We start from the raw sequence: 27,812 nt of genomic DNA, 5'->3' as shown, positions 1-27,812 counted from the left end.
TTGCCAGGAGAATGGTACTTGCCTGACTGCATTGTGCCAATTGTAAAGTTTGGTGGAGGGGGGGAATTATGGTGTGGAGTTGTTTTTCAGGGTTTGGGCTTACCCCATAGTTCCAGTGAAGGGAACTCTTAAGGTGTCAGCATACCAAGACATTTTGGACAATTTCATGCTCCTAACTTTGCAGGAACAGATTGGGGATGGCCCCTTCCTGTTCCAACATGACTGCACAAAGCAAGGTCCATAGAGACATGGAGGAGAAGTTTAGGGTGGAGGAACTTGACTGGCCTGCGCAGAGTCCTGACCTCAACCCGATAGAACATCTTTGGAATGAATTAGAGCAGAGACTGAGAGCCAGGCCTTCTCATCCAGTGCCCGACTTCACAAATGCGCTTCCAGAAGAATGGTCAAACATTCGCATAGACACACTCCTAAACTTTGTGGACAGCCTTCCCAGAAGAGTTGAAGCTGTTATAGCTGTAAAGGGTGGGCCAACTCAATATTGAACCCTACAGACTAAGACGGGTATGCCATTAAAGTTCATGTGCATGTAAAGGCAGGCATCCCAATACTTTTGGCAATATAGTGTATGTGAAGATACAACATTCTCCTTTGGGAGCTAACTATATATTTGCCGCAGTTTGCTTTGGCATTGCCCATATGTGGATTAATTTGTGCTAATGTCCAAATATGGACCTTGAATAGCCATCTAGCCATAAAAGAAGTACCTATACCTATATGGAGGAGATGTTCCTTTAATGCAATATAATCTTATAGTTCACATGCTTTACGCCCCCCATAGGAGTGCATATACATATTTGTCAGGGTCATTTTTATGCATGTGATTCTTCATTGGGAGGTGATCCTTAGTATTTTTCCCGCAGCTGGTTGGGGTTTTTAATAACTGGCCAATTATGGTTTTATTTATTAGACATTAGGTTTTTGTATAGTTTAGGTTTTTCAATAAAGAGTTCCCACTTTGTAATGAATGTGTGTAAAGCGAAAGCGATAGAAAGGGATTTATTCTAACAATGAATACAAAGTTTCCTCTGATTGGCTGAGTCAGAGGTTGTGACATTATCAACCCGCCTCCCTGACTCAGCCAACCAAAGGAAGCTTTGTATTAATTGACAGAATACATCACTTTCTACGAATGGCTGAGTGGGCCCAAGATGGGAAGGTCTCTATTGTGTTCGGGGTCTGAGATAGGAACACAGTGCTGTATGTAGCCTCAGCTACATACAGTTTACATGGCACTGCCAGCAGCCATACATGTTCGTGAAAGACATAGTTTAGACCAGCTTGGCCCAAACAAACTATGTAAAATGTATCAAAAAGATGGAGTTCAGCTTTAAGCCCTCTGTTTTTTTCAAAAACACTTTCAGCAGCTGATTCAATCACTTACAGAGTATGCAGCGTCTATCTTTTAATCTTTGCCTATGTTCTAGTTTAGGTTGACCCAGCTTTGCTTTTTTAGCATCCTATGACATCACACTTGCATGCAGAGACTCCAGATGTGTGTGTACATTTATAGAAACACAGCCCCGTAGCCTAGGATAGCAAGGCAATCCATTGCTCCTCCTGCAGTGAGACAGGAGGGAGCCAGTAGCATTGAAAGTTTCAATGTTCATATAACTTTCAATGTTGTAAACTACAGGTGCTGGGGCAAGAATTTTAACAAAAAAGTTTACTGGTGAATATTTTATTGTGCTCAACAAGTTAAAAAAGGCTACATGCTAAACTTTAACAAACATGACAATTTACTAGCTTTTTAAAAGTGTGGTTCTTTTATTCAGGTAAACATTGTAACAGCTACACCACAAAAATATATAATTACAGTGCAAATTGATTTGGCACATGAAGTTAATAATTATGTAAAGATTTGTTTTTAAAAATGATGTCAATGTGCAAGATATACAGGCCGAGGTCACAGAAGTGATAAAATATTGTGCACATCAATGAATGTAAATAAATTTGCTTGAAACATTTAAATACATAGCAAATCGAAAAAAAACAGCCATAGCATACTTGAATTTTATAAAATATAGCTTAAAATACCACACCTACCTCTTACAACATGTATTGTTCATTATAAAATGAATCACTTTAATTGTAGATTCTGTATCAGAATACTGTTGACAGATTTAAGAAAAACCACCAAAGGATAGTGAAAATTATGTAATTTAAGAATGATCCAATGTAAGGGTCAATCTGGAGACTTTTTTTCTCAACTGTACCATTATCAGAATGAATACATAGGGAATCAATACTATTCTGCATTATCAGCATCAATATAGATATCAATTTTGACCAGTTGCACTGATTAAGACGTAGGCACAGTGGTTCCCTTGGGTCTATTGACTTTATTTCCAAGGTTGGCATGGGTTAGTCTCTGTAGTTAAAATTGCATTAGTTTATTTTTTCTAAGAACTGTTAAAAGTTAGGTTAAAGAAAAAAGTTTTCATTCTCAACACAAAGCCAAAAATGTTCTTTGCTTTAACTTTCAATACTCATGATACCTGAAAAAAAAAAAAAAACTCTACTAAGTTCAGAAAGCAGATAGATATATAGGTCTTTATCTTGATGACAATAACATGGACGATGATTTAGAGCACTATGAAAAAAAAAGACAGAAGACGTCAAACATAGGGCTTTTGATATTCTAGACATAAATACTCAAAATCTCACCTAGCCACATACATGCTAAATTATATTATTTGTGCACTTCTTATACATTAGACAATAACTGAAGCAGAGTTTAAGTGTCGATGTTCAAGTAAAATACATACTTAAAGCAGAACTGTAGTCAAGTACAGAATTCCAATTACTGCCAAATTGTTCAGTTCTAAAGTAAACTGTAACTGACCTTGAATTTCCTCCTGTATGTTAGGATCAGTAATGTCCTTTTTGCGCCCTCAAAGGCTGAAGATTGCGCTATCTTTAGCCCTACTGCTTACCATTCTTCCTTGAGGCCTCATTCCCATACTTTACAATAACAAGTCCACCCCTGGGTTGCCATGGTTGGCGCTGACTCATAAAACACACGCCACTAGTAGCTTTCATGCACCTTAGGTGGCAGATCTCTAATATTCAGCTTCTAATATTTATGCCTGCATAAAGCCCTGCTGTTGATCTTTATTATGATTTTTCTTTTTTTACTTCAGTGTACTGTCACATGGGAAGCAGAGGCATCATGAGAGCAGGAGAATGAGATTTTACATTCTGGCATCTATCTAGTTTGCCAGGAACACTTTTTGGCTGTGCATGATCACTCACTTTGGGTGTCTGAAAGCACTTTAGAGATATGGAGTCTGCTGGTCTAATACAAAACAAAGTGAGATCTGACATGGTGCAAAGTTGAAAAGAAAAATAAAGTTCTGCTTTAAATATGATAAATACAGGAGGTGAACTCATTTTAATTTCAAGTGTCTGCAAACCTAGCTGTACCACATATAATGTAAATATAGTGGCTTAAAATGCTAAAATACATGGAATGGCATGTTATCAATTTCCGAAAAATATAAATTAAAACTGGCACTTGGTAATTAACGGCTAAGGTATATGAGCAAATACAGCGTGATATCAGGTCCTTTCAGTCTGAGCAGAGATTGGTTTGAAATACTTCTGTGACCTTTCCGAGTTCCCTGCACCTCTTTTTAAGCTACATCAAGCTGTTTTTGCACTACCCTATTTTATAGGCAGAAAAGCAGTTTTCATAGTATTGTTATAGAGTAAAAACTCAAATGCATATTCTATTTATCTCAATTAGTATAAAGGAACCCATCTATTTCTTATAGGACTTTATTAGCTTGCTGGTTTTCTTCAAAAGAATGATACGCCTTTATTCTAAAATCACCATACTAAACTCTTCAGATATATTAAACTTGAAACTTGTTGATTCCACAGCTGGGGTGCACTTTATTGAAGGCTCCAAAAATATAACCGTACCTGATAAGTTTCTAGTATCATTTGCAGTGATGCAAACGTTTTCAGATGCTGATACACAGGTTTATTGCAGAGAGCTACAAGGGCCTACTAACAATCTTCTAATGTAGAGTTCTAGCCACCTGTAAAATGTATCTTCAAATGTAACCTTCAGTTTGTTTTAAATAACACTGGATTTTAAGATTATTTTGTAAATGCACAGGGTTCATACACAAATCCAAGCCTGTGGAAACATGGAAAAATATCAATTTGATCATGAAGACCACTTTTTTCGTCAGTGAAAAATTCTATGTATTTTCACATTCTCATGACATTAATTTCAAAGCATGCATCAATACTGAAAACAATGGCAACAGAAAAAAAAACAAAAAAAAAAACATGGCATATTATTTCTTGTAATCCATGCTAAAAACAACTATGGCATTATGCTTGCAAAATGGTATTGTCTGCTGGAAGTAATCTTTGACAGCAGACAAACGTACACAAAACAATCACATCAATATCATGAGGTGTACATCACAGAAACCAATTCCATTGAGTTTGTAAAGCAATAAAAAAAATAGTGTCTGTAAATACAGTCTAGTTTGTCTTTTCAGTCTATAAATCTAACTACAGCTATACGGCACAGAACTGTCGGGTAATATTCAGCAAATCCTTACAGGTGGCACAAAGATTTCTCTCCTGAAATGCCAAAAATGAAAAAAAAAAATAAAAAATAAAAATACTGCTGCAGTCATTTGAATGTATTAGTATATTTCAAATCTAATTTTCTCATACAATGGGATTTTTTTCTTCATTTTTCTCTCTCATTTTTCGGACGATCAACGCTTGCTTGAAATTGATCCAGCCTTCTCCCTTAGACTCCTTGAGCTGATGAAGAAACTGTGGTCATATTTGCAGGAGGACACTTAAAGAATGGAGCATGGCTTTTTGTCTTTGAATGGATTTTCTGAAGTTGGCACTCCAACCAGCAGCGGGTCGTTTTTAGCATGCTGCTCACAGTAGTTCATGAGGTCTGATGCTGCTTTAGATACCTGAAATTTGGTAATAGATCAACAACTGAATCAGTGCATATATTAGTTTAAACATGGACATTTTCTAGCTTATATGCTGATCCTTGAGATCCTTTTACTGACCCAGAATATATACATCAGTAGTTCTGACTTCCTGACTTCATTAGCTACCTGCTTGTTCCAGATCAGTGACTCAAAGAAGTGAGGGCAGGGATGACCATGCAACTAGAATTTTCATGAGCAGGTCAGTAATGGCAGACTTTGAAGAAAATCTATACTGATTGAAATACATAGTGTATGTAAACCCCTACTATGAACATTTATTTGCTTTCAAGAATTTTGTTATTATATATGCAAGTGCAAATAACTCCATGTTCATCTTGTCAGTAATTCAGAGCTAACAATTCTAAACTGGTACAGCGCTTACCCTAATAAATATCTTTTAGTGCATGAATACAATAATAATTATTAATACGTGACAAAAAATGAACTGTGATTGACGCCTAGTTTCCCTATATAAAGCCGCATGTCACCAATGACGTTACCCTGAGGAAGTCACGTGATATCGGGACGTAACGCATAGGAACGTGGTGACGTATTACCGGCGTGGACGACATCTTGCTACACCCATGCAAATACACCCATAGCATGTGGTTTTACAGCTTGGTTTATCTTAATGAAAAGTGAGTGGGCAATTGGCTATACATGTCTTTTAACCACTTGCCCTCTAGAGGATTTACCCCCCTTAATGACCAGGCCTCTTTTTGCTACTCGGCGCTGCACTAATTCAACTGATAATTGCGTGGTCATGCAATGCTGCACCCAAACGAAATTTACGTCCTTTTTTGCACACAAATAGAGCTTTCTTTTGGTGGTATTTGATCACCTGTGCGCTTTTTATTTTTCACGCTATAAACAAAAAAAAGACCAAAAAGTTTGAAGAAAAACAATATTTTTTACTTTCAGCTATAAAAAATATATAGTAAACTCAAAGTTGGTTATAAAATTTAGGCCAAAATGTATTCTGCTACATGTTTTTCGTAAAAAAAATCCCAATAAGTGTATATTGATTGCTTTGTGTGAAAGTTACAGCGTCTACAAACTATGGTATAAATACTGCAATTTACGCAATTTTTTTGCTATACAGCGCTGCACTAGTTTAACGGACAATTGCGCAGTCATGAAATTTATGTCCTTTTCACACAAATAGAGCTTTCTTTCGGTGGTATTTGATCGCCTGTGCGTTTTTTATTTTTTGCGCTATAAAAAAAAAAAAAAAAAAAGACTGACAATTTTGAGAAAAAAAAAAACAATATTTTGGACTTTTTGCTATAAAACATGTACAGTAAAAAAAAAATTTAAAAATCAAATTTCGTCATAAATTTTGGCCAAAATGCATTCTGCGACATGTCTTTGCTAATAAAAAAAACCAAGACGTGTAAATTAATTGGTTTACGTGAAAGTTATAGTGTTTACAAATGGCGGGAAAGATACGCAGATTTTTAATTTTTTTTTATACTATTAATGGCGGCGAGCAGTGACTTATGGCAGGACTGCGGCTGACATTCTGACACTGGGGGGGAACTGACTTGGGGTCACTGACACCAATACAGTGATCAGTGCAAAAAAAAAAAACAAAAAACACTGACTGTACTAATGGCACTGGGGAGGAAGGGGTTAACTTTATTCACTGAAAGGGTTAACTGTGTGAGGGGAGTGTTTTACTAGGGGGCGGGGGTTTGTACTGCACGGGGACACGCTGATCGGGAGAGAAACTCTTCTCTCCCGATCAGTGTGTCAGGAGCTGTCAGGGAACTGACAGAAAGCAGAGCTACTGCAGCCCTGCTCTGTCAGTGATTGCCGCTAATCGGTAATGACCGGCCGTGACCCGGCGACTGACACCCGCGGCCGGGATCAGCGGTGCAGGTAGAGCGGCGGCGAGCCTCGTGCGTGCCCCCTACCTGTTTTGCAAAAGCGCGTTTTAAAACGTGCTTTTGCCCAGCCATGCCACCCTGCTGCCGTATTTCTACAGTGGCTGGGCGGCAAGTGGTTAAAGTATAATAAACAGATTTACACTATGGAAGATCTCTTTTATGTCTCTACCTTGATCTTAATGTGAGTTGACTATATCACATTTAAACATCTCTGGAGGGGACCTGGCTGCTTTAAACGGATACCAGTGAAGGGGATATCACCGCTTTGGACGGATATCATCCGCAGGGGGGAATCTAACCGTGGAGGATCCCTTTTTGTGATCCTACAAGCGTTTTGGCCTGTTTGGGTCGCTACAAGGAAGTGAGGGGGCAATTCAGCCGCTTACGGATTATTTCACATTGGTTGTTATGCACATCCACTTTATCACCTGCACGTTTGGATCAATCGTTGGATCACTTGGTGTTTATGCACCTTTGAAATTTTTATATATATATATATATATATATATATATATATATATATATATATATATATATATATATATATATATATATATATATAAATATTTTTTTATATATTATTTCTTGTTACTTTTTTTGTCCATTTTTTATTTTTATAATTTTTTATTTTTTGGACTTACTGCATAATATCATTCATAATAGAGTGGTGTTGATGTTATTCATAACATTATTTTTATATGTTCATATATATTTGGGAGTGTTTTATGTTATAACAGCACTTGTCACTATAGTGGAGTTTTGATCCCTCAATAGGGATTCACTTATTGTCACTTTTCAGTTTTGGCAAATTAAGCCATTGTGATTATTATTTTGTGAGTTATTTGGTCCCAATTTAAGGGATTTGTCATCTACCATTTATTTGTCTTTTCATTTGCCTTTATTTTTAGTCCCATTTGGACTTTTTTTGGTTTCACTGTTTCGGTTTACAACACCATGTTCAGTCACTTTTGGTTTTCACTTTAGATCCCTGAGTGGATCAGTTCACTTCACAATAATATTCACGGTATACATTTTTTGTCATGTATTAATTATTATTGTGTTCATATACACTAATAGATATTTATTAGGGTAAGCGCTATACCAGTTTATTTAGAATTGTTTGCCCTAGTATCCATTTGGTATATTGTTGGGTGTTAGCAGCTCCCCACATTCAGTAGTATTGTTTATTTAGGAGCGCAGGAGGATCATACTGTAGTTGTTAGTAATTCAGAGCTGTCCTATGCAATTTGCCTGTGTTATATTAAAAAACCAAGACCCCAAAAAAAGAAAAAAAAAAAAAAAAAAAACACAAATTATTTTTGATGTACTAGAAAAATCCTTTTCTTGGAGTACAGTACAGGACACAGACTTCCATTAACACTATTGGTTGTATGCTGTCCCTTTCAGGTGAGAACACTGGCATCAAATCTGTTAGGGCATATAACAGACTCATAAAAAAGAGAAGTTCCCAACTTACCCCTGGTGCATACTAGTGCGGGCCATTCGAATGGGCTGCTCTACACACGTTTCACACAAGGAAAAGGTGCATGCACCTTTTCCAACACGTATCCGCAGGTAAACTGCATGGTCTTTCTGACCATGCAGTTCCCACACCCGTGATCACGCTGCGGGATGAGATGTGTGGGGGTGCTATTCAGAATCACGCTGAAACTGAGTGCATTGCATGCGGCTTTGGGGCAGTTGCAGTACAGCCCCATTTCACTGAACGGGTCACGTTCAGGCAACAGTACTGCCCACCTAATGTGATGCAGTGATTGACTTTTGCCAGAGATGCAAAGCATCAACGCTGTGGCATGTGTACAGTCCAGAGTGGCTACAGCTCCTTGTTCAGGTGGGTGCTCAGGGGGTATTAAAACTGGTTCAGCTGCCTTTTACCTTACCTTGGACACTTGTGTGAACAAAACCAGAAGTAGTAGATTGCAGTGGTCAACTTAGCTTTCTTCTTAGAAGGTAAAAAGTGCTCTAATTTTTAACAGGAGCCTACCTTGTCCACTAGAACCTTAATTGGTTCTCTCAGCTTAGGAGAAGTCAAGGGAGACTGTCTATCCTCCCAGGAGGGGACCCTCATACACGAAGAATTCATCTTCCTCCTCAACTTCATCAGGAGGCAATGCTGTTGTGATGGATGAGTCAGACAATGACTCAACAGGGGACACTGACAGAGTTGCCTGAATAGATACAAAAACCCAGAAGTGTGGGGACTGAGGTCCAATGTACCAGAAGCAGAGTTTTCAGAGGAGCTCTGAAAATTGTCCTATGTACAGTGTATGCTGGCCTGCCCCCTCATCCCATTTCCCTTCTGCCTGATGTCTGCCATGAGTGTGAGGGGATCCCTTGAAGGGTACTAACAATCTGCTGCTGCAGAGCAGAAGGGGTGCAGACTTGTGTCTTACAACTGAAGGCTGCTGTGAAGGCAGATACGGAGACCTGAACCACAATTCAGGGCAGGGTAGAGATAAAGCTGTAGTGTGCTTTGCCTGTAGAAGAGGCAAGGCACACTACAAAATGGCACCTTGAGTTTTGGGACAACTGAAGTTGCTCCAACAGGGGCAGAAATGTACACACAGAACATGCCCAAATGCGTCACAGAGGAGGCACAGAAATCTTCTAAGAAATGTGCCACATGGAATGCTATGGCCATGGCAAACTAATGTTTCTGTTGCGCAATGCTCCACGACGGCAACAAATTTGAAAGTTGAAGCAACTCTGCGGTACACTGCTCATGGCCTAAGGAAAATCCTTCCACCCACCCCATGTGCACAAGGCAGGGACCCAGTGTCCAGTGACTGCTTCCAGGCTGGGGTGTGAGAGAAAATATGGGGGGACCCCACATGGGAAGTATCAAAGCCCTGGAGTCACCAGACCAGGACAATAGCACCTTCCCAGGAAACTCTCCAGATGGGGACCCCCTCTGTTTCACGTGCTTCAGGAAGGCATACGTGAATCTCCAAATGTGAACAGAGTGTAGCCTCCCTAGGGTTCCAGGTGGAAATAGATTAAAACAGAAACAGAAGGTTGTCTAACTTTCTCTGCAAATGTCCTCATTTGAAGGTGTAAACCCATTGTCTTGATTAATGGAAGACTGAATTCTGTATGATTAAGACTTTTTAGCCCTCCCTGTTCTTCTCTTGGACTAAAAGACAATCAGTATTTATGATGTGAATAGGAAGGCAATGGGAGTGGTTGAGTAGTTTAGCAAAAGACAATGTGTAGGGCTGACACCACTCTGTTCACAAAAATGCATCGTGTTATCACTCCACAAGAGGAGATTAAAAGCTAGGGGCATTTCTAGCAGAACAAGAATTTTCTGTTTGCAGCGTTTTTGTTATTTATTATAAAGCATAAATTACACTGTTCCTTGCAACCCCTTGTGTGCACATATCATTCTTCCAAGTATAGTGTTTTAATCACAAACAGAGACTGGGACGGGCACCCTCTCCCCCCCACCCCAAAGTAAACTGATAGACGCTTGCAGCCATTGGCTGAAAGTGCTGATCCAATGCTGGTTTTCTGGGTTATTTTAGGGTTAGACCAGCTTCTGTTGAACAGACAGTGGTAGACAGGTACTAAAGTTGGCCGGTTCAGCAGGAACGTGTGTACCTGCTTAAGATATTACTAGACATGCCAGGGAAGGCTAAACAAAGGAGCACTCAATAGAACCACAGGACGAGAAGGTAAAAAATGAATGGAAGGAACAAAGGAAGACATAAATGAGGAAATATTAGCTGGGAAATAAAGTACCTTTACTCTTTCAATACCGGCCTCGATGCGGAGCTGTTCCACCAGCTTCCGAGCTTGTGCAATGTTGTTAGAGGTTGACATTATCTGCCATAAATCTTCCTACAAAACCTGGAGAAATGTCTGTAAAAGGAGCAGAATTTTACTTAACATTATGTATGTCAAGATTAAAGTAATATTAAACCCAAAAGCAATTATTTATTATATTGCAGCTTACCAATGTGAAGGCTGCAATATTTTATTTTTTCCTATATTTTTACCTGCTGATCCTGCAAGTCTGTTGTTTTGCAAAAAAACAAGCCCTGTTGCAGATGTATTAGTTACAGGGATAAGACAAACCATTTAACACTTACAAATGATCAGCTTTATGTAAAACCTGTACCCCAAAAAGAAAAAAAAACGGTTGCTGTAATTGCTTATAAAATATTATCTGGAGTGTGGCTTCAATTTGTTAATGTATTTAAATTAGTACACGTAACACTCCTCTCCCCCCAGACTAACAATGCTACTGTGAAGCAACACGCCCTCTGTGTTCCTTCATCCAGAGTGGAGGCAATCTAATAAAGGGAGGGGTGTTAGTGGTCAGATCACCAGGTGAAAAGCAAGGGGGGGGAAAAAGAAGCCTAAAAAAAAAGCCTAAGAAAAAAAAATTCAGCTACATGATTGGTAAGCTGTTAGATTTTTGGTTTTAATACCACTTTAAGGTTGCATATATGCATTGTATATTTAATGGAACTAAATTTACACATAGGATTGGTAGCCCATTCCAGCTCATACATTGTACATTAACATTCCCCAGCACAATGCCCCATGCCTAGAATCGGTTACTAGAGGTTTGTTCCTTGGAGAACCAGCAGTCGACTATTTGCATGTGCTCACGGTCTGCTCTGACATAAAACAAAGCATTAAAGTGGTTCTACATGGCAAAGTATTTTTTTTGTTTTACCTTGTTTTGCATTTACCTTAACGGTAAAATGAAAAAAACCCCAAAAAAACAACAACTTTGAGGCTTTGTTTTATGTAGACAGGTGCATTAAGGTAAAGAAAAAAAAAACCCTTAATGCACCGGCGCATTAAGATAAACCCCCCCCCCCCCCCAGAAAAAAAAAACACCTTTCAACAGCAGCTCCCCTAACACCCCCCCACCCCCAAACATTTACCCAAGTCTATTCTCGATCCACCGCTGTCCTGCCTGCAACAGCTCTTCTGCCCTCTTCCTGGTTTCACAGGCTTTACTGACAATAGCAGGAACTATCGGCTCCTGCTGCTATCAATCAAATCCTGTTAGGAGGGGGCAGGGCCGATCTGTGCAGTCTATTGACGCATACAGCCTGGCTTGGGATTGAGCCCCCATAGCATGAATACACGCACACATTCTTTTTTCTTTCACAGGTTTGGGCATTTGGCAGACTATAATAAAAACAGAACATTTATCAGTGTAAAGATGCCAAAAATGACTAAATTTAGTCTGGGCATTTTAAACATTGACTCATGACCACAGAAGAGTGAGCTGGATCTAAACCAAGCTAGCCAAGCACAGATTTAATTATAAATAGGTTAAAATTAATGCATCATGAGTAACCATACAAATATTGAGACAGAGGAACAACAATAAATCATTTGTTCAGCTATGCCATATTGGTGGTTTAACACAGGCTTTAAATGGCATTTTCTTTTAGTACAAAATTCTGTTCTGAAGCCACACAGCAAAGTGGTTTTACTACAGAAGCTGAGAATCTTAACCTAAAGAAATGTGTGAATAGTCCCTTCAGTTATGTAACCACCTGGGAAAGTATCTGCATATGATAATTGGGTATTTAAAGTGATCAAGATTTTATTTTAAGTAAACATTTCATAAATTTTTTTAGTGAAGATTCTCAACTTCTTGATAAAATCAGTCTCCCTTTGTCAGTGCTCTCACAGACAGAAAAGCTCTGCCTCCTTTCAATGACAGGCGACCATTTGCTTGGCTTGGGATTAACTGGAAATCAGTATTATTATTATACAGTATTTATATAGCGCCAACAGTTTGCTCAGCGCTGTACATTATAATGGGAGACAGTACACGAGACAGCACAGTAACAATACAATACACGAGGGGTTCGAGGGCCCTGCTCCATGGAGCTTACAATCTAGGAGGGAGGGGAGAGTGGTACAGGAAGAAATAGCTGTGGGGGATGGAGTGGTAGGAAGAGTGGAGGAGATCGGCAATTAGGTGAGGGCGGGGTAGGCTTCCCTGAAGAGATGGGTTTTCAGGGTGCACCTAAAGGTGAGGCGGGTAGGTGACAGTCTGATGGATTGGGGTAGTGAGTTCCAGAGGATGGGGGAAGCCCTGGAGACGGGCATGGGAGGAGGAGACCAGGGAACTAGAGAGTAGGAGGTCTTGTGAGGAGCGGAGAGTACGTTTTGGGTGGTAGGTGGATATCAGGTCGGTGATGTAGTTTGGGGCAGTGTTATGAACAGCTTTGTACGTCAATGTTAGTAATTTGTTTTCTATGCGTTGGGCAATCGGAAGCAAGTGGAGGAAATGACAGAGGGGTGGTGGCTGATACGGAGCGGTTGGTAAGGTGGATGAGTCTGGCCGCAGAATTCAGGATAGACTGAAGCGGGAATAGCCTGTGATGAGGTAGGCCAGTGAATACAGAATATGTAGCCCCCACCCCCATTTAGTCTAAAAATGTAATGTTTTATAAACCACTGACAACCTTCATCATTTAGCCTCAACACACTATATAAAGACAATAAATAATACTTATATCACTTTTGGATTGCGGTCAGCTTTAAACTGCACCTGTAACTTTACATTGAAAAGTGCCAACACACTTTATACAAAAAACTTTTATAAGGAGGAATCACTTGTAAAACATGCCTCTACTCGCATCACATATGCAATTACTATTAAATTAATTTTGCTGCCTGCACCCAAGAAGAAAATCATATCACTACACAACGTTGTTTCCTACAAACTAGTAGTCACATTGCTATGAAAGCCTCAAAGAGCCATTTCATACACCTGTTTCTAGAATTTAAATTTGCAGCAAGAACAAAATTTGGCTCTGCATATATAGGAAAAAAAAATCCTAGGCAGGAAGGTAAAGTCCAGTTCTTTCACTATACACACACACTGACAGATATGAATGTGTACAATATATCTTGAGAATACATATTAAATTGTAGAGGGGGATAAAGGAAAACAAGTGTGTGGGAAGGGAGTGTTTACAGTTGGTCATAATAAAGCGGAACTAAAGTCATGAAACTTCCCTCCTCTCTAACGTTCTTGGCCCCTCGCTGGCTTCTTCTCCCCAGGTGCCAGTCTTTGCGCATCTTCATTGGCTGGCTCAGTATGATGCAACCCCCTGCGCATGCACGGAAGTCAATCATCCCAACACACAGAACGATACTGGTTCTCTAAACTAATTTTACATGCAGCAGAAGAATGCCAACAGGCAGGTAGGCGTTTTTAATCGCAGAAGAAACATTTCATGTCTTTTTTGTGATAATAAACTGCCTGCTCACAGTCTATTATAAGAAGATTTCAGTTCGGCTTTTAACACTCAACTTGGTTTATCCAAGCCCTATAGTGTTTCACATCTGAGAATTAAAATTTTCACCAATAAAACATTATGTCTTTATTGGGAGGCATGAAATCATCATGTGGATTCATACACGTGGTGGTGGTGGTGGTGGTGGGGGGGGGGTGTGTTGTGGATTGGGTCAGTTTCTTTAAATAGAGAGGCAGAATTTATGACATGTATGAGTACTGACTCCCTCTCTCTGTTGGGTAGGTACTGGATGATCATAAAATTTCTGAGAGACCTGTTTGAAATACCTCCAGAATGCTTTCAATCTGGGGCATTGCCCAAATATATGGATCATTGCCCCAGCCTCTCCATCACATTTGCAGCGTGGGTCAATGCAAAAAGGTGCAAGTTCTACTCCACCTTAAAGGGCAACTCCACTTTCGTGGGAAAAAAATAGCAAATAAAAAAAATAAATATGCTATATACAATTGCCAGAAAAGTCATATTGCAATTGAATGTTATTTAAAAAATGACCTCTCCTTTTCAATGCACAGCACTATCATGGAACAAAATGCAGTTCAATATGAAACATACATGAAAGCCACCCGATATAATTTCTGCTTGTGTGATTGGTTTACTGATTTTTCCAGAGGTCAGCACTAAGATAGATGTAGTTTTTGCTGAGATACCCCCAAAGGGGGAAAAAAAAAAAAGTCTAAAAAGGCATCCAGACCATGCAACTTTCCTCATTAGGGCCCTGCAGGTGCAGAAGCTGCTGGAAAATTATAGAACCACTCTCCTACATATTCTTTCTGTACATGGACACAGACAAACAGCTCTTTCTTCAGAACAACAAAAAGTAGAACTCTGCAACAAAGTCTGTTAAAATTCTTGCAATGTACATAGATCACCCAGAGGGGAGTGCTTTTTTTTCCACAAAAGTGCAGCTACTCTATAGTTTGTATCCGGTTTCCTGACATCTACTAAATACACTATAAGCCCTCATGCACACTGGACATTTTGATAACGCTGGTAATGTTAGCTGTGTAAAGTCACGATAAAAACGTGAGTTTTGTAGTTTAGCATTTTTGCATCAGCGTTTAGCTGCGTTTTCCCTCGTTTGTTTTTAGCTTTTTTTGGTCAAAAAAAATCCAAAAACTCTGGTTTTCTGCGTTTTACCGCGTTTCAGCGTTAGAGCATTTTTACAGCTAAAAAACTCCTCTAGAAACCCACTAGTCCTGGGGTTTTTTTTCCATCCAAAAAAACCTTGATTACAGTCTATGCATGCATGAACACATAGGAAAACATGCTGGGGGGTTTAACTAGCTGTAGAAAAAAACGCCAAAAACAGCAGCTGTAAAAATATCAAGTGTGCATGAGGACTAAAAGCAAACAAAAGTAAATACAAATCACTCTAGTAGCACTCTATACAGCATAAAACCACAACCAAACAGTAAAAAGGCAAGAGTGATAAAAGAGTGAAAATGATAAAGTGTCGTCATCCAAATGTGACTGTCCAACTTTCCATTCCTTGTCATTCACTTGACATGTATTGTTGCAATCACCCTAAAGTGTGAAGTAAGCCCACTCCCCTTAGACACCTCACCTACAAGGAATTGCGTTTCATATTGATAAAAGGCAAAAATCATTTAATTCACTCAGTCCCAAGTGATGCTTCCATCCAAGGACAAAAATCCTGCACTGGACAGCTTTAATTGCTACAAACTGGAGAAGAAACACAAAAATCCACATAGCGTAATCCCTGACACACATAACATTTAGTGAATGGGTGAAACGCTGCTGAGGACACATGAACCTTAATGCAGGCTATGGACGGGTCATTTATCGGCCGAATTTACGTCCGCACTAAAAATCGGCCGATATTCACGCTGTTAGTGGGGCCAGCCCGTCGGCTGTTTTTCGCAGATCTTCTCATTTATTTTTTATCAGTCATGCTGGAAAATAAACCAAAAAATGGCCGATTTTCGTGGACATTGGTGGTAGCATCAGCAACGGGGCTGACTGGTTTTTCATTTATCGGCCAAAAAGGCGGCCGATAAATGGCCTGTCTATGGCCTGCATAAGTCTAACTGCACTGATTGATGGATTTGTGATATGAGCTTTATCTAGTATTCTTGTGAGTGTGTCTTTACAGTAAAAGGGAATTAAAAAATAAATGTTATGTGTGAACGGAATTTTGGGGACATCGCATCTTAGAATTGGTAAACTGTAATATAATAAATGCTTGGTTTTGGGTTTCATACCACTTTAAAATGTATCCAAAAATGTAAAAGACACATTTCTAAGTGAAGTACTGCAGAGCCCTCTTAAAACCAACAGGTATCTGCATGACACATATAACATAAAGAGGTTTATCCCCAACCGGCTTAGGAAAGCACTTTCCAGTGTCTTATACACATGTAAACTATATCTGTCAGGTTCTCTCTCATATGTTCCTCCTAACAGACAGATTAGAGCAAATGTCTGAATGTGTAGGGTTACCCAGACTCTAGACAGTTTAGCTGTTGGTCGTGTACAATGAAATAAATGGTATGTTATGTTTGTCGTGGTCAGTGGAGATGTGCACGGTTACATTTGCAGGAGTTAGAACAATGCATTATTAACCCTGCTGTAAAGTGGCATTCAAAACCCAACTAAACCTGTAGATATACTACTGTAATGCAGTCAGGCTACATATACAGTCCTTTTTGTGGTGGGGGGGGATTACTTGCTATGTGCTGGAGAAAGGGTTAAAATACCCTAGGGCTGTCATCACACTAGACAATCACTGCTCTTACAAACACCACATTGCCTTCGGACTTCAAAAGCTCTGAAGTGCCCCTGTGCACACTGCTCTAATCAATAGAGCTCACTGTGGTCCAACTCTCCAACAAGCTGCCAGCAAAGGGTATTTAAACACTTGCTGCAGCACATATCAATAATAAAAACAAACAAAAAAAAAAAAACAAAACTAAAAATAATTATTTTTATTACTGTATATGGAGCCAGACTGCATTACAGTAATACAGAAGGTTGAGAGGAAGAAATGCTCCAGTACAGTGGTGGTCAGTGGAGAAGGAAGTGTGTTACACTGGGGAGGTGAATCAATATACAGTGATAGCACAGCTTTAACTGACTGTCACTGTACTAGTGCATTTCTCCACTGACTAACATACTGGTGGTTAGTTGAGAAATGCTCTGATACAGTTGCAGTCAATGTGTCTTGCGTGTACGGTTACACATAATGGCAGACAGTGAACAAATTTGCAAGTACATTACCAATCGGAGCAGAAGTGTAAGGGCTCATGTACACTGCAGCTAATAAAATGACATTCAGGAGCTGTTCAGCGTTTCTTTCAGCAGCCCCTTAACTCACCCTAATGTTTTCCTATGTGTCCATGTACATATCTTCGTTTACAGTCGTTTACAGGCATTTGAGTTTACAGTCTTTTTTTGAACGCAGTAAAATTGCGTTCAGCAGTCGATTTTATCAGAGTTTCAAATGCAAAAGGCTTGTAAAGGCGGCTAAACGCGGCAAATCACGTTTATAAGCGTTTGCAATTTTTTTTTTTTTTTTTAACTCTTCCTGATGCTGTCCAGAGCCTTTTTTCATCATGAAAAATGTATGCAAAGTGTTTTCAAGGTACTCAGATGGACAAAACACTGAATACAGGATGTTCCTACTAAGCTTGTCACACATTGTAATGACCAATTAACACCTCAGACCTCCCCACCCTTGGAAACAAAAGATATGTTAATGACAATTCACACCTCCAATTCCTCATGAAGACCCCCTTGCCAAGTGGCCTTAATGACTCACTCCAGCAGACACCTTTCCCACCCTTGGAAACAAAAGAAATGTTAATGAGCAACTCACACCTAGCTAATCTCCACACATACTGCTGTCTCTGCTTCTACTCTCTGTATTTCTCTGAAACAGTTAATAATTTACCACTTTTCAGTGCATTCTGGGCATTTGGGAGGTTCTCCTGTGCTTATCTTTAAAAAACGCCCATAAACGCAAAAGCACAAACGCATTATGCAAACGCAGCTAAACAGGTGTTTTTTAACCTACGTTTTTCAGCAGTCAGTTTCCATCGATCAGAGGTGTCCCTTCTACATGGGGCCTAAATATGAAGTGGAGAACTGTGTGGTACAAGGGCAGTTAGTGGAGGAGTGCATAAACTGCAGCAGAGCCTTGACATTTTTTTGTTTTTATTTTAAAGTACACTTTGTTAGGATAAGCTTTCATGAGAAAAAAAAAAGTATACTTGTATGAGGTATGCATGTCCTGCCACAAACAAAATTTTGTACACAGGACAGGGTGTGGGAAAAAATGGAGAAATGTGCTAGATAAATATTTCCATTGGAATCCAAATTAATTTTATTTTTATATGTAGTGAGTACTGCTTTTGGTCATTTGAATACAAAGTTATATAAGGAGAAGGCTTGCCGAGACAAGTTAGACCTTCAAAAGAATTTGCATCTAGATATAATTAACTAGGTGAAAAGGATAGAATGCTATTGTCATGTATGCTTTCTCTTTCAAGTTTAATTTTATCATAATGACAGGAAGCAACTTTTAAAAAGATGTCCTATGCTAGATTTGAATTCCATGCATAGTTCTATGTGTTACACAGCAGCTACACCTCAATTACTAGATAAATCCCTTGGCACTACACGTGAGTACATATTTATGATGTCCATGTGAACCCAGAACTAAAGAGGAATATAAATAAATGTATACACATTTCAGGGATAAATATCAACTACAATACCTCAGTAAGGATAATACACCGTTTTCAATCTAAATTTACCAACCTTTGGAAAAATATAATTGCCTTTTACTACACAAAACACTAAAGTTGAAAAAAATTTAAATTGTATTACCCTGCACTAATATTTACACACAAAAACAAATGAATTTTAACCATCAGCCGTCCAGCCAATAGCCGTTTGGCGGCCGGAAAAATGCTTTAGATTTCCGGGTGGAGGCCATATGGCGTACTCCTGGGCATACGCAGTTTGCACGCTTGCAGAGCCGCGCAGCAGCGCGATCTCTCACTGGCTGTGTACCTCGGACACGGCCGATGAGAGATCTGAGTACCGGACCCATTGCCAGTACCATGTGACCTGCTGTGACCAATCACAGCAGGTCACATGACAGTTGTATACAGTGGATGGCTTCATGCCATCTATTGTATACTAGTGTCTAGCTGTGAATGGTCACAGTGATCACATGCACATGTCATGTGATTAGCTGTGACCAAATCACAGCTAAGCAAAAAAAAAAAAAAAAAAAACCCTGAATGAATCGATGTCATTCAGGTAAATGCTTGCTTATAGCAAAGTAATTCTTTGCTATAAGCAAATTGTGTATAAAAAAAAAAATACTCACCACTTCCCCAAAGTAGTACAATGTTACTATGGTAACATTGTACTACTTTGGTCATAGTGAAGTATGAAAAAAAAAAAAAATCTTAAAAAAAAAAAAATTATATATATAAAATTTTTTTTTTTCATACCAGTCAGTGTCCCTGATCACCGCCATGCCAGTTATATAATGATGCTGTACTGCACTGGTGACAGTATGTAAAAAAAAAAATAGTGAAATGATTTTTTAATTTTTTGAAAAATTATGACCAAAAAAAAAAAAAAAACACACAACTTCAAAACATTTTCAACAAAAACATGTAGCAGAATACATCTTGGCCTAAATTTATGAAGAACAATTATTTATTTGCAAACTTTTACAACAAAGAAAAACTTGTTTTTTGTTAAAAATTTTTGGTCTTTTTTTGTTAATTTAGCAAAAAATAAAAACCCTGATTAAATACCACCAAACGAAAGCTCTAGTTGTGTGAAGAAAATGATAAAAAACTTTAGTTTGGGTAGAATGGTGTATGACCGCACAATTGTCATTCAAAGTGTGAGAGTGCTGAAACCTGAAAAATGGCCTGGGCAGGAAGGGGGTAAAAGTGCCCTGTATGGAAGTGGTTAACCACTTGCCCTCCAGAGGATTTACCCCCCTTCCTGACCAGGCCATTTTTTGCTGTTCAGCACTGCGTGGTAATTGTGCGGTCATGCAAAGCTGTACCCAAACAAAACCTATGTCCTTTTTTTCACACAAATAGAGCTTTCTTTTGGTGGCATTTGATCACCTCTGCGGTTTTAGTTTTTGCACTATAAACAAAAAAAGACTGCAAATTTTTTTTTGGTAAAATATATCCAATAAACTCAAAGTTAGTCATAAATTTAGGCAAAAATATATTCTGCTACTTGTCTTTGGTAAAAAAAAAAAAATCTCAATACATGTATATTAATTGGTCTGTGCGAAAGTTATAGCGTCTACAAACTATGGTGTATATATATTGGAATTTACACAGATTTTACTTTCTGACTGCCCATCACATTTCTTGAGGTGCTAAAATGCCAGGGCAGTACCCCCCCCCCCAAATGACCCCTTTTTGGAAAGCAGACACCCCAAGGATTTTGCAGAGAGGTACAGTATGTTGAGTCCATGGAACATTTTTTTTGGTACACTTTTTATCACATAGTTTTCACTTTAATGGTATATTGCTCATGCATGCCATGTGTATATGTGGAACACCCGAAAACACATTCTCCTACTTCTTCCGAGTATGGGGATACCACATGAGAGACTTTTTGGCAGCCTAGCTGCCAAAGTACCCAAAATCTAATGACCACCTCCAGGCTTTCAAAGGACATTATTTCCTCATAGCACTTCCCCACTACCTATCAGTTTCAGAGGCTCTAAAATGCCAGGATAGTACAAACACCCCCCAAATGACCCCTTTTTGGAAAGTAGACACCCCAAGGAATTTGATAAGAGGCATAGTAAGTATTTTGAGAAAAAAATATGAATGAAAATAGTGCCAAAAGTGTTCACATGTAATCAATTAACATAAGCTGCTAAACCTTTCCCTTAAATAAACAAAACAAAAACAAAAAAAGGTAGCGGTATCACACGATCGTTTGCTTTGTTTTTCTTTTCTGAGCCTGTGTATGAAGTTCTTGGAAATCGGTCTGGAAGTTTTTGCTGCTGAATTTATAGATCTGCAGAGTATTGCTCCCAGAGAGGATAAATAAGTGTCTGGATATCTGAGTCTCCCTGATTTGCAATATACTACATCAACAAGCTGAGAGAGAATAATTTGAAAAGCTGGTCACCGGTGAGTCTACCTGCACAGTATTGCTCCCAGACCAAACAAGTGCCATTGCTGGTTTATAATTTAACTGGCAATTTGCTCCGGTGAGATTATTCATTTCTGTTGGTGGTGGATTTGCACAAATCTGTTCTTATGATGATGAACATTTTTCACTGTTGAAAGAAAGAGAAAGTTCTTAGGAGACTTTTTTTGGTCATTTAATTGTTACTTTTTTATTGATTACTGTTTGATTTGGGCATTTAATTTGATAGCGCTACCTTTTTTTGTTTTATAGTGAGTATTTTACAGATACTTTTGTCACAGGGTTTTGAAAAAGAAAAAAATAAATTTTTTTGTTGTCTTTCTTCATTTTCCAAAAACGTGGCAACAAATAAGATCTGCAAAACACTCACCACTCACCATGGCTCTTAGCAAATACCTTGGAGTGTCTATTTTCAAAAAAGGGGTCATTTGGAGGGGTTGCTTCTACTATCCTGGCATTTCAGGGCCAACATTAGAAGCTTATTCCACACATCACCCACTCTTGAAGACCAAGCCTTTTCTGACACTTTTTGTTCACATGAAAAAACTGTTTTTTTTGCTAGAAAATTACTTTGAACCCCCAAACATTATATATATTTTTTGTATTTCAATGGTTTTATTAATTTATAACAATTAACACAGGAGCAACAAATCACACCCACGCAGGGGCTATCAATTGCACACAGAGGAACTAGAAATTAGAGAAATCAGTGCTCCAACACCAAAAGGGCAAAAGATACACCCACGCAGGGGCCATCAATGGCACTTAAATAACAAAACATAAATAGAACACTGATAATAACTCAGACTAAAAGGCAGCTATCCACTGCCACACCAAAGCAAACAGAGAAAAAAAAAGGGGGGAAAGGAAGGAGAAGTACAAAAGAAAAAAGAAAATAGCCAAACCAAGAGCAGGGATCCAAGAACGCCAAACCGAACAACATCACATCCCCAGGCTAGCCGGGGGGAGCGTGGGAAAGGTATATTGCAACCACGGCTCCCATATTTTCAAGAATTTATATTGGGAGTCTTTGCAGATACTCGACATCTGTTCATTGAGCATCATAGCGGTCAGACGGTCCCACACCCCCTGAAGAGGGACAAACGGGATCCTCCAGGCCTGAGCAATTGTTCTAGAGGCCTACAAAAACAAATAGGAAGCCAACGTCCGCTGGTGAGCCAAGAGGCCCGGTATGGGACAATGAAGCAAAGCATACGAGCATCCCGTTGTATAGAAAGATGGAACAAGGTGACAAACACACAAGACCAAAAACGAAGCAGCCTCGGGCATGACCACCAGATATGCAATACATCACCACGATGGCCACAAGCCCGAAAGCATCGATCACTGCAGGCAGGGTTCGCCTGTGCCAAACGAGCCGGAACCCAATATCAACAAAACAACACCTTGTAGGCCGCCACCAGCGTGGTCGTATTAAAAGAGCATTTAGCTACAAGCGACCAGGCCCTATTCCAGTCCCCCGGATCCACAACCACTCCCAGGTCGTGCTCCCACTGAACAACATATGAAAGAGAAGTATGCGACGAGCGTCTATTCAAGGCTGCATAAAGAATGGAGATAAGGCCCGGGGCGCCCGGACGCTGTTGGCAAAGCAATTCAAAGGCAGATTTCTGGTACGGGAAAACAGAAGTGCCCCGCAATGAGAGCAGCCAATGCCGCAATTGAAGGTAACGAGAAAATTCCGCCAGAGGGACATCCCGTGACTCCTGAAGAGAATTCCAGGTGGGGAAGGACCAAGAGGTCAAAGTGTCGTACTTGTGAAAAACCGTTGGCCAGCCACCAAGAAAATGCCCTTCGTTGTTCTAAACCCGGTGGAAAGAGGGGGTTGTTAGTAAATCGGGAGCAAAGGCAAGAAAGGTGACATTAGGCCACTGAAGTAACGTACCGAGTCCCACACTTGTAAGCCATGGAGCAAAATCGGACTCAGTGCCGTGGGGCGCAGGGCAGGGGGAAGCCATAGAAGCGTTGAAATCGCAATAGGGGCACAATTAGGTAATTCCAGCAGGACCCAGAGAGGTATGTCTGAGGAAGCATGCAACATAGATAGCGGGGTGATCTGGCTCGCCTGATATTTAGTTACATTGGGAACCCCAAGGCCACCCTGGAGTCTATGGACAAAAAGCGTAGTTCTGGAAACTCTGGGGCATTTATCGGCCCAGATAAAACGCATAATCTTCGCCTGAAGCAACCGAAGGAAATGAGAAGGAATCCGCACTGGGAGGGTGCGAAAATAGTATAACAATTTCGGCAAGATGGTCATTTTCACTGAATTGATCCGTCATATCCATGACAGGTGCGGAAATTGCCAAGAATGCATAAGAGAGGACACAGAGCGAAGCAATGGATAGTAATTTGCAGCAAACAGTGAGTCATAGGTGGGGGTCAAGCGAATTCCTAGGTATTCAAGAGAAGAGGCCCATTTATAAGGGAAGTGGGACTGTAGGTGCGAAACCAGGTCTGAGGCCAAAAGTAATATTAAGGGCGACAGTCTTATTCAAATTGATACAGAGACCCGAAAGCAAAGAGAAGTGCTCCAGAACCTGTTGCAAATTTGGAAGCGTCGTCAGGGGATTAGTGAGAGTCAAGAGGGCATCGTCTGCAAAAAGGTTCAACTTGAACTCCTGTCCCACGTATGGAACCCCCGATACATTACAATCAGTCCGGAGCGCCATAGCCAATGGCTCAAGCGCCAGGACAAAGAGCGCCGGGGACAGGGGGCATCCCTGTCTCGTACCTCGCCAAATAGGAAAGGGATCTGAGAAATACCCAGCGTATTTAACGGAACCCGAACAGAAAGAATACAAGGCTTGAAACCAAGAAAGAATAGAGTCCCCAAAACCCCAGCGAGACAGCACAAACCGCAGATATTCCCAGGATAGAGAATCAAAGGCTTTATATATGTCTAAGGACAGTAAGAATCCCGGTATTTTCAGCTGTTGAAGAAAAAGTATAAGATGGACGACCTTATGAACATTATCACCCGCCTGTCTCCCAGGGCCGAAACCCACTTGGTCTTTGTGGATCAGGCTACGCAAGTATTTGTTGATACGAAAGCTAAGAATCTTGCCCAAGATCTTCAGGTCTTCATTGAGAAGAGAAATGGGCCAAAAGGCTTGCGATTCCTGCACATCATCGGTCATCTTGGGAATCATGGAAATATGAGCTCTAAGCGTGTCCGGAGAGGGCAATGAGCCCTGTCGTAACTCATTAAAATAGTCAGCCAAGAAGGGTGCTAACAGGGTTACAAATTTCCTGGACCTGGGGCCGCGGTAGACTGTAGAGATTTAATAGCTTGGAGCACTGCCGGTATGGTGACACCAGCGTTGAGGGCCTTCTGTGCTGCTTCAGATACTCCAGGAAGTTGGAGGTCTTGAAAGCATGCCTCTGCCTGAGCCACAGGGAAGGGATCTGGTTTGGCGTAAAGGCACGAAAGAAAGTCCGCGAAACGAGAGACAATCTGCTGGGGATTAGAAGTACAGCCACCCACGGGAAGTCGCAATCGGATCGGTTTATGGGGTTTCCCCACAGAATTGAGTTTCCTGGCCAGCATCGGACCAGGCTTATTAGCACAGGAATAAAATTTTTGCTTGGCCCAACGCAGGGCCCGTTCCACCTCTGAAGAGGCGAGTAGGTCTAACTCTGCCGCCAGGGCGTCCCGAGCGCGTTTATGGGCCGTGGATGGGAATGACTTCCAACGAGCATCTGCAGAGGCCAACAGAGAATGGAGCTCCAAAAGTCAGCACCCCCGTTCCAGCTTCCGAACTGCAGCCAGCTGTATAACCTGACCCCGCACCGTGGCTTTGTGCGCCTCCAACAGGGGTACTGCCAAAGAAACAGATCCCGAGTTTTCCACGAAGCATGTGCGTAAGAAAGATTGTGTGTTGGCAGGTGACCTGAGTGGTCAATAAAGAATCATTAATGCGCCAGTGAAAGGGGCACCGTACCGACCCAGAAAGGGCCAGGAGTACCACCAGGGGATCATGGTCCGACCAGGGCGAGGAGGGCCAACACCCGATCAGGCCCACCCCGAAGCCCGAGGGAACCATCACCCCCTACCCAAACAGGAACCCGAACAACGGCACCCGTGGTAGGCCAAGACAGCAAAAAGTCATAATCTGCAAGTCCAGGAGGAGACCCTCCCCCCATTCAGTAATGGAACCCAAGGGAATGGGTCGGATCAGGCCTAGCCTGGAACGCTAACAACTGGAAAAGCCCTAAGGACCTAACTCACAGTCCCATCAGGAAAGTCCAACGGTGAAACATAACGCGGGAGATCCAAGATATATTCTCAGCCTGGAGAAGAGCAGGACGGACTTGATCGCTGAGGGGTCTGAGGGAGGGCCCTCTTCCTGTTGGACGACCGCTCCCAGAGGTGGCCCGATGGAAGCGGCCTCACTGGGGATCCACTTGAGTGAGCCGGGCTCTGAGCAGCGGCCTCCGGCGGAAGAAGATGCAAAAATTTCAGGAGCGAATGGGCCTCCCCCGGCATAACAACAGAGTGACTGCGGCCCTGGTAGGTAGTTGAAGGTGAGGCGGAACGGAAAGCCCCAAGCGTATTTAATTCTGTGGTTCACCAGGATCGAAAGTGAAAGGCTTCAACTGACGTCGCTTCTGCAGAGTGGTCTGGGAGAGGTCCACAAAGAGCTGGTAGCGATGTCCCTGGAATATGAGGTCTGGTTTGTTTCTGGCCGCCAAGAGGATGGTTTCCTTAGTGCGGTAGAAAGTGAACTTGGTGATGATGTCTCTCGGGGGCCCATCCGGTCGTCTGGGGCCCAATGCACGATGAATGCGGTCAAATTCAAGCTGGTCAATGGGAATTGCAGGCATCAGCTCCTGAAACAGAGCAGTAGCGGTGGAGGTGAGATTTGTGACCGTTTCAGGTATGCCCCTTAACCGCAAATTGCCGCAACGGGAACATTTCTCGAAATTCTCAAGTCGGAGCAGCGTGTCCGCTAATTCTTTCTTGAGGTCACACAAGTCCTGCTCGTGACCCTCAATGACCGTGGCCGCAGCATCCATTTTATCCTCAAGATCATTCGTCCAATTGCCCAACTCTCGAATTTCACGCAAGTGTCGGTCAGCAAGCTTGGAGGTAGCGGAGGACAATTCCGACTGCAGCATCGTCTTGAAATGGTGCAGAAGCTCAGCATCCCTCAGACACGGAGGGGAAGACCTCAGGGATGCTTCTGATGCCAGGTCATCTTCACCCCTGGGATCCAGCCCACCAGCGGGTAGAGGCAGCGGGGAACCCGAAATCGACTCCGGGGCTTCAATTGCAGCCTCCGGCGGAAGACGCGATCCCGCGACCGGGGCTCTGGAACTCTCCGGCGGCAGGCCAAAAATCGAGGTCGCGGCTTCACCCGCGATCTCCGGCGGGTAGGCCGCAAACTTTGAAACGGTCTGCCGGATGCTGGAAGCATGGGAGGTGGCTGATTTTTTTTCCCCCATGAAGGCACCAGGGGACAGGGGGCCAGGAGAGGTTGAAGGGAAGGCCAGAACCCCCCCCCCCCCGAGAGCTAAAAATTGACTGATGTGCCGGTGGTCGAGCAGCTAGGTTTAAAAAGCAGCCATTCCTCAAGCTGCTCACGAGCGCCCCCTATATATATTTTTTAAAGCAGGGGCCCTAGAGAATAAAATGGTGGGTGTTGAAATTTTTTCACCATACAGTGTTTGCGCAGCGATTTTTCAAACGCAAATCTTTTAGGAAAAATACACTTTATAGAATTTTAATGCACAAAAACACAATATATCGTCCAATTGTTTGATAAAATATAAAAACTGTTACGCTGAGTAAATGGATACCAAACATGACATGCTTTAAAATTACGCATGCCCGTGCAATGGCAACAAAATACATACATTTTTATTATCGATAGGCGGCACTTTAAAAGCCTTTACAGGTCACCAATTTATATTTACACAGAAGGTCTAGTGCTAGAATTACTGCCCTTGATTGGACGTTCGTGGTGATACCTCACATGCATAGTACAACCGCTGTTTACATACCGGCAGGGGGTCTATGCCTGCGCATGCGGGAAGCAAGGGTGCTTTCTTTTTTTTTGTTAATTATTTTTACACTGTCCATTTTTTTTTTGATCACTTTTAATGCTATCACAGGGAATGCAAATATCCCCTAAAACTTCAACAGGCATTGTCATATATTCTTTTTTGAGAAATATGGGGTCTATCAGACTCTAGATATCTCCTCTGCCCTTACATCATCTAATCTCTCCAAGATCGGTGTGATCAGATGCTTTCCCAATTTGCAAACAGTGCTGTTTATATCCTGTGAAACTGAAGTGATGAAATACTTGTAGCTTCTGGTCTCAAACTATACAGATGATTGGAGCCATTCTGGTCTCTGATCAGCTATATGGTCAGCCAGCGGAACTGCCAGATGCATTCTTGGA

General features: G+C 41.2%; 1 protein-coding gene across 6 annotated transcripts in view; it reads right to left on the bottom strand.

Moving 5' to 3' along the window:
- Nucleotides 1-1,683: 1,683 nt before the first annotated feature.
- GNG7 (G protein subunit gamma 7) overlaps nucleotides 1,684-27,812 on the bottom strand; it is a 174,342-nt gene continuing 148,213 nt past the window's right edge. For all 6 annotated transcript variants that reach the window (XM_089687438.1, XM_089687440.1, XM_089687439.1 and 3 more), the window contains 2 exons: nucleotides 10,652-10,771; nucleotides 1,684-4,976 (listed from right to left, as the gene is read on the bottom strand). In XM_089687438.1, coding sequence (XP_089543564.1) covers nucleotides 4,851-4,976; nucleotides 10,652-10,732 — 207 coding nt within the window. In that variant the 5' untranslated portion in view covers nucleotides 10,733-10,771 and the 3' untranslated portion in view covers nucleotides 1,684-4,850. The remainder of the gene's footprint in view (nucleotides 4,977-10,651; nucleotides 10,772-27,812) is intronic.

The sequence above is a fragment of the Staurois parvus genome, unplaced genomic scaffold (genome assembly GCF_062004578.1).
Source record: "Staurois parvus isolate SC_StPar_1 unplaced genomic scaffold, SC_StPar_1.0 ptg000425l, whole genome shotgun sequence".
Lineage (NCBI taxonomy): Eukaryota > Metazoa > Chordata > Amphibia > Anura > Ranidae > Staurois > Staurois parvus.
The sequence above is the reverse complement of the archived record's forward strand: the minus strand, read 5'-3'. Positions and strand labels throughout refer to the sequence as shown.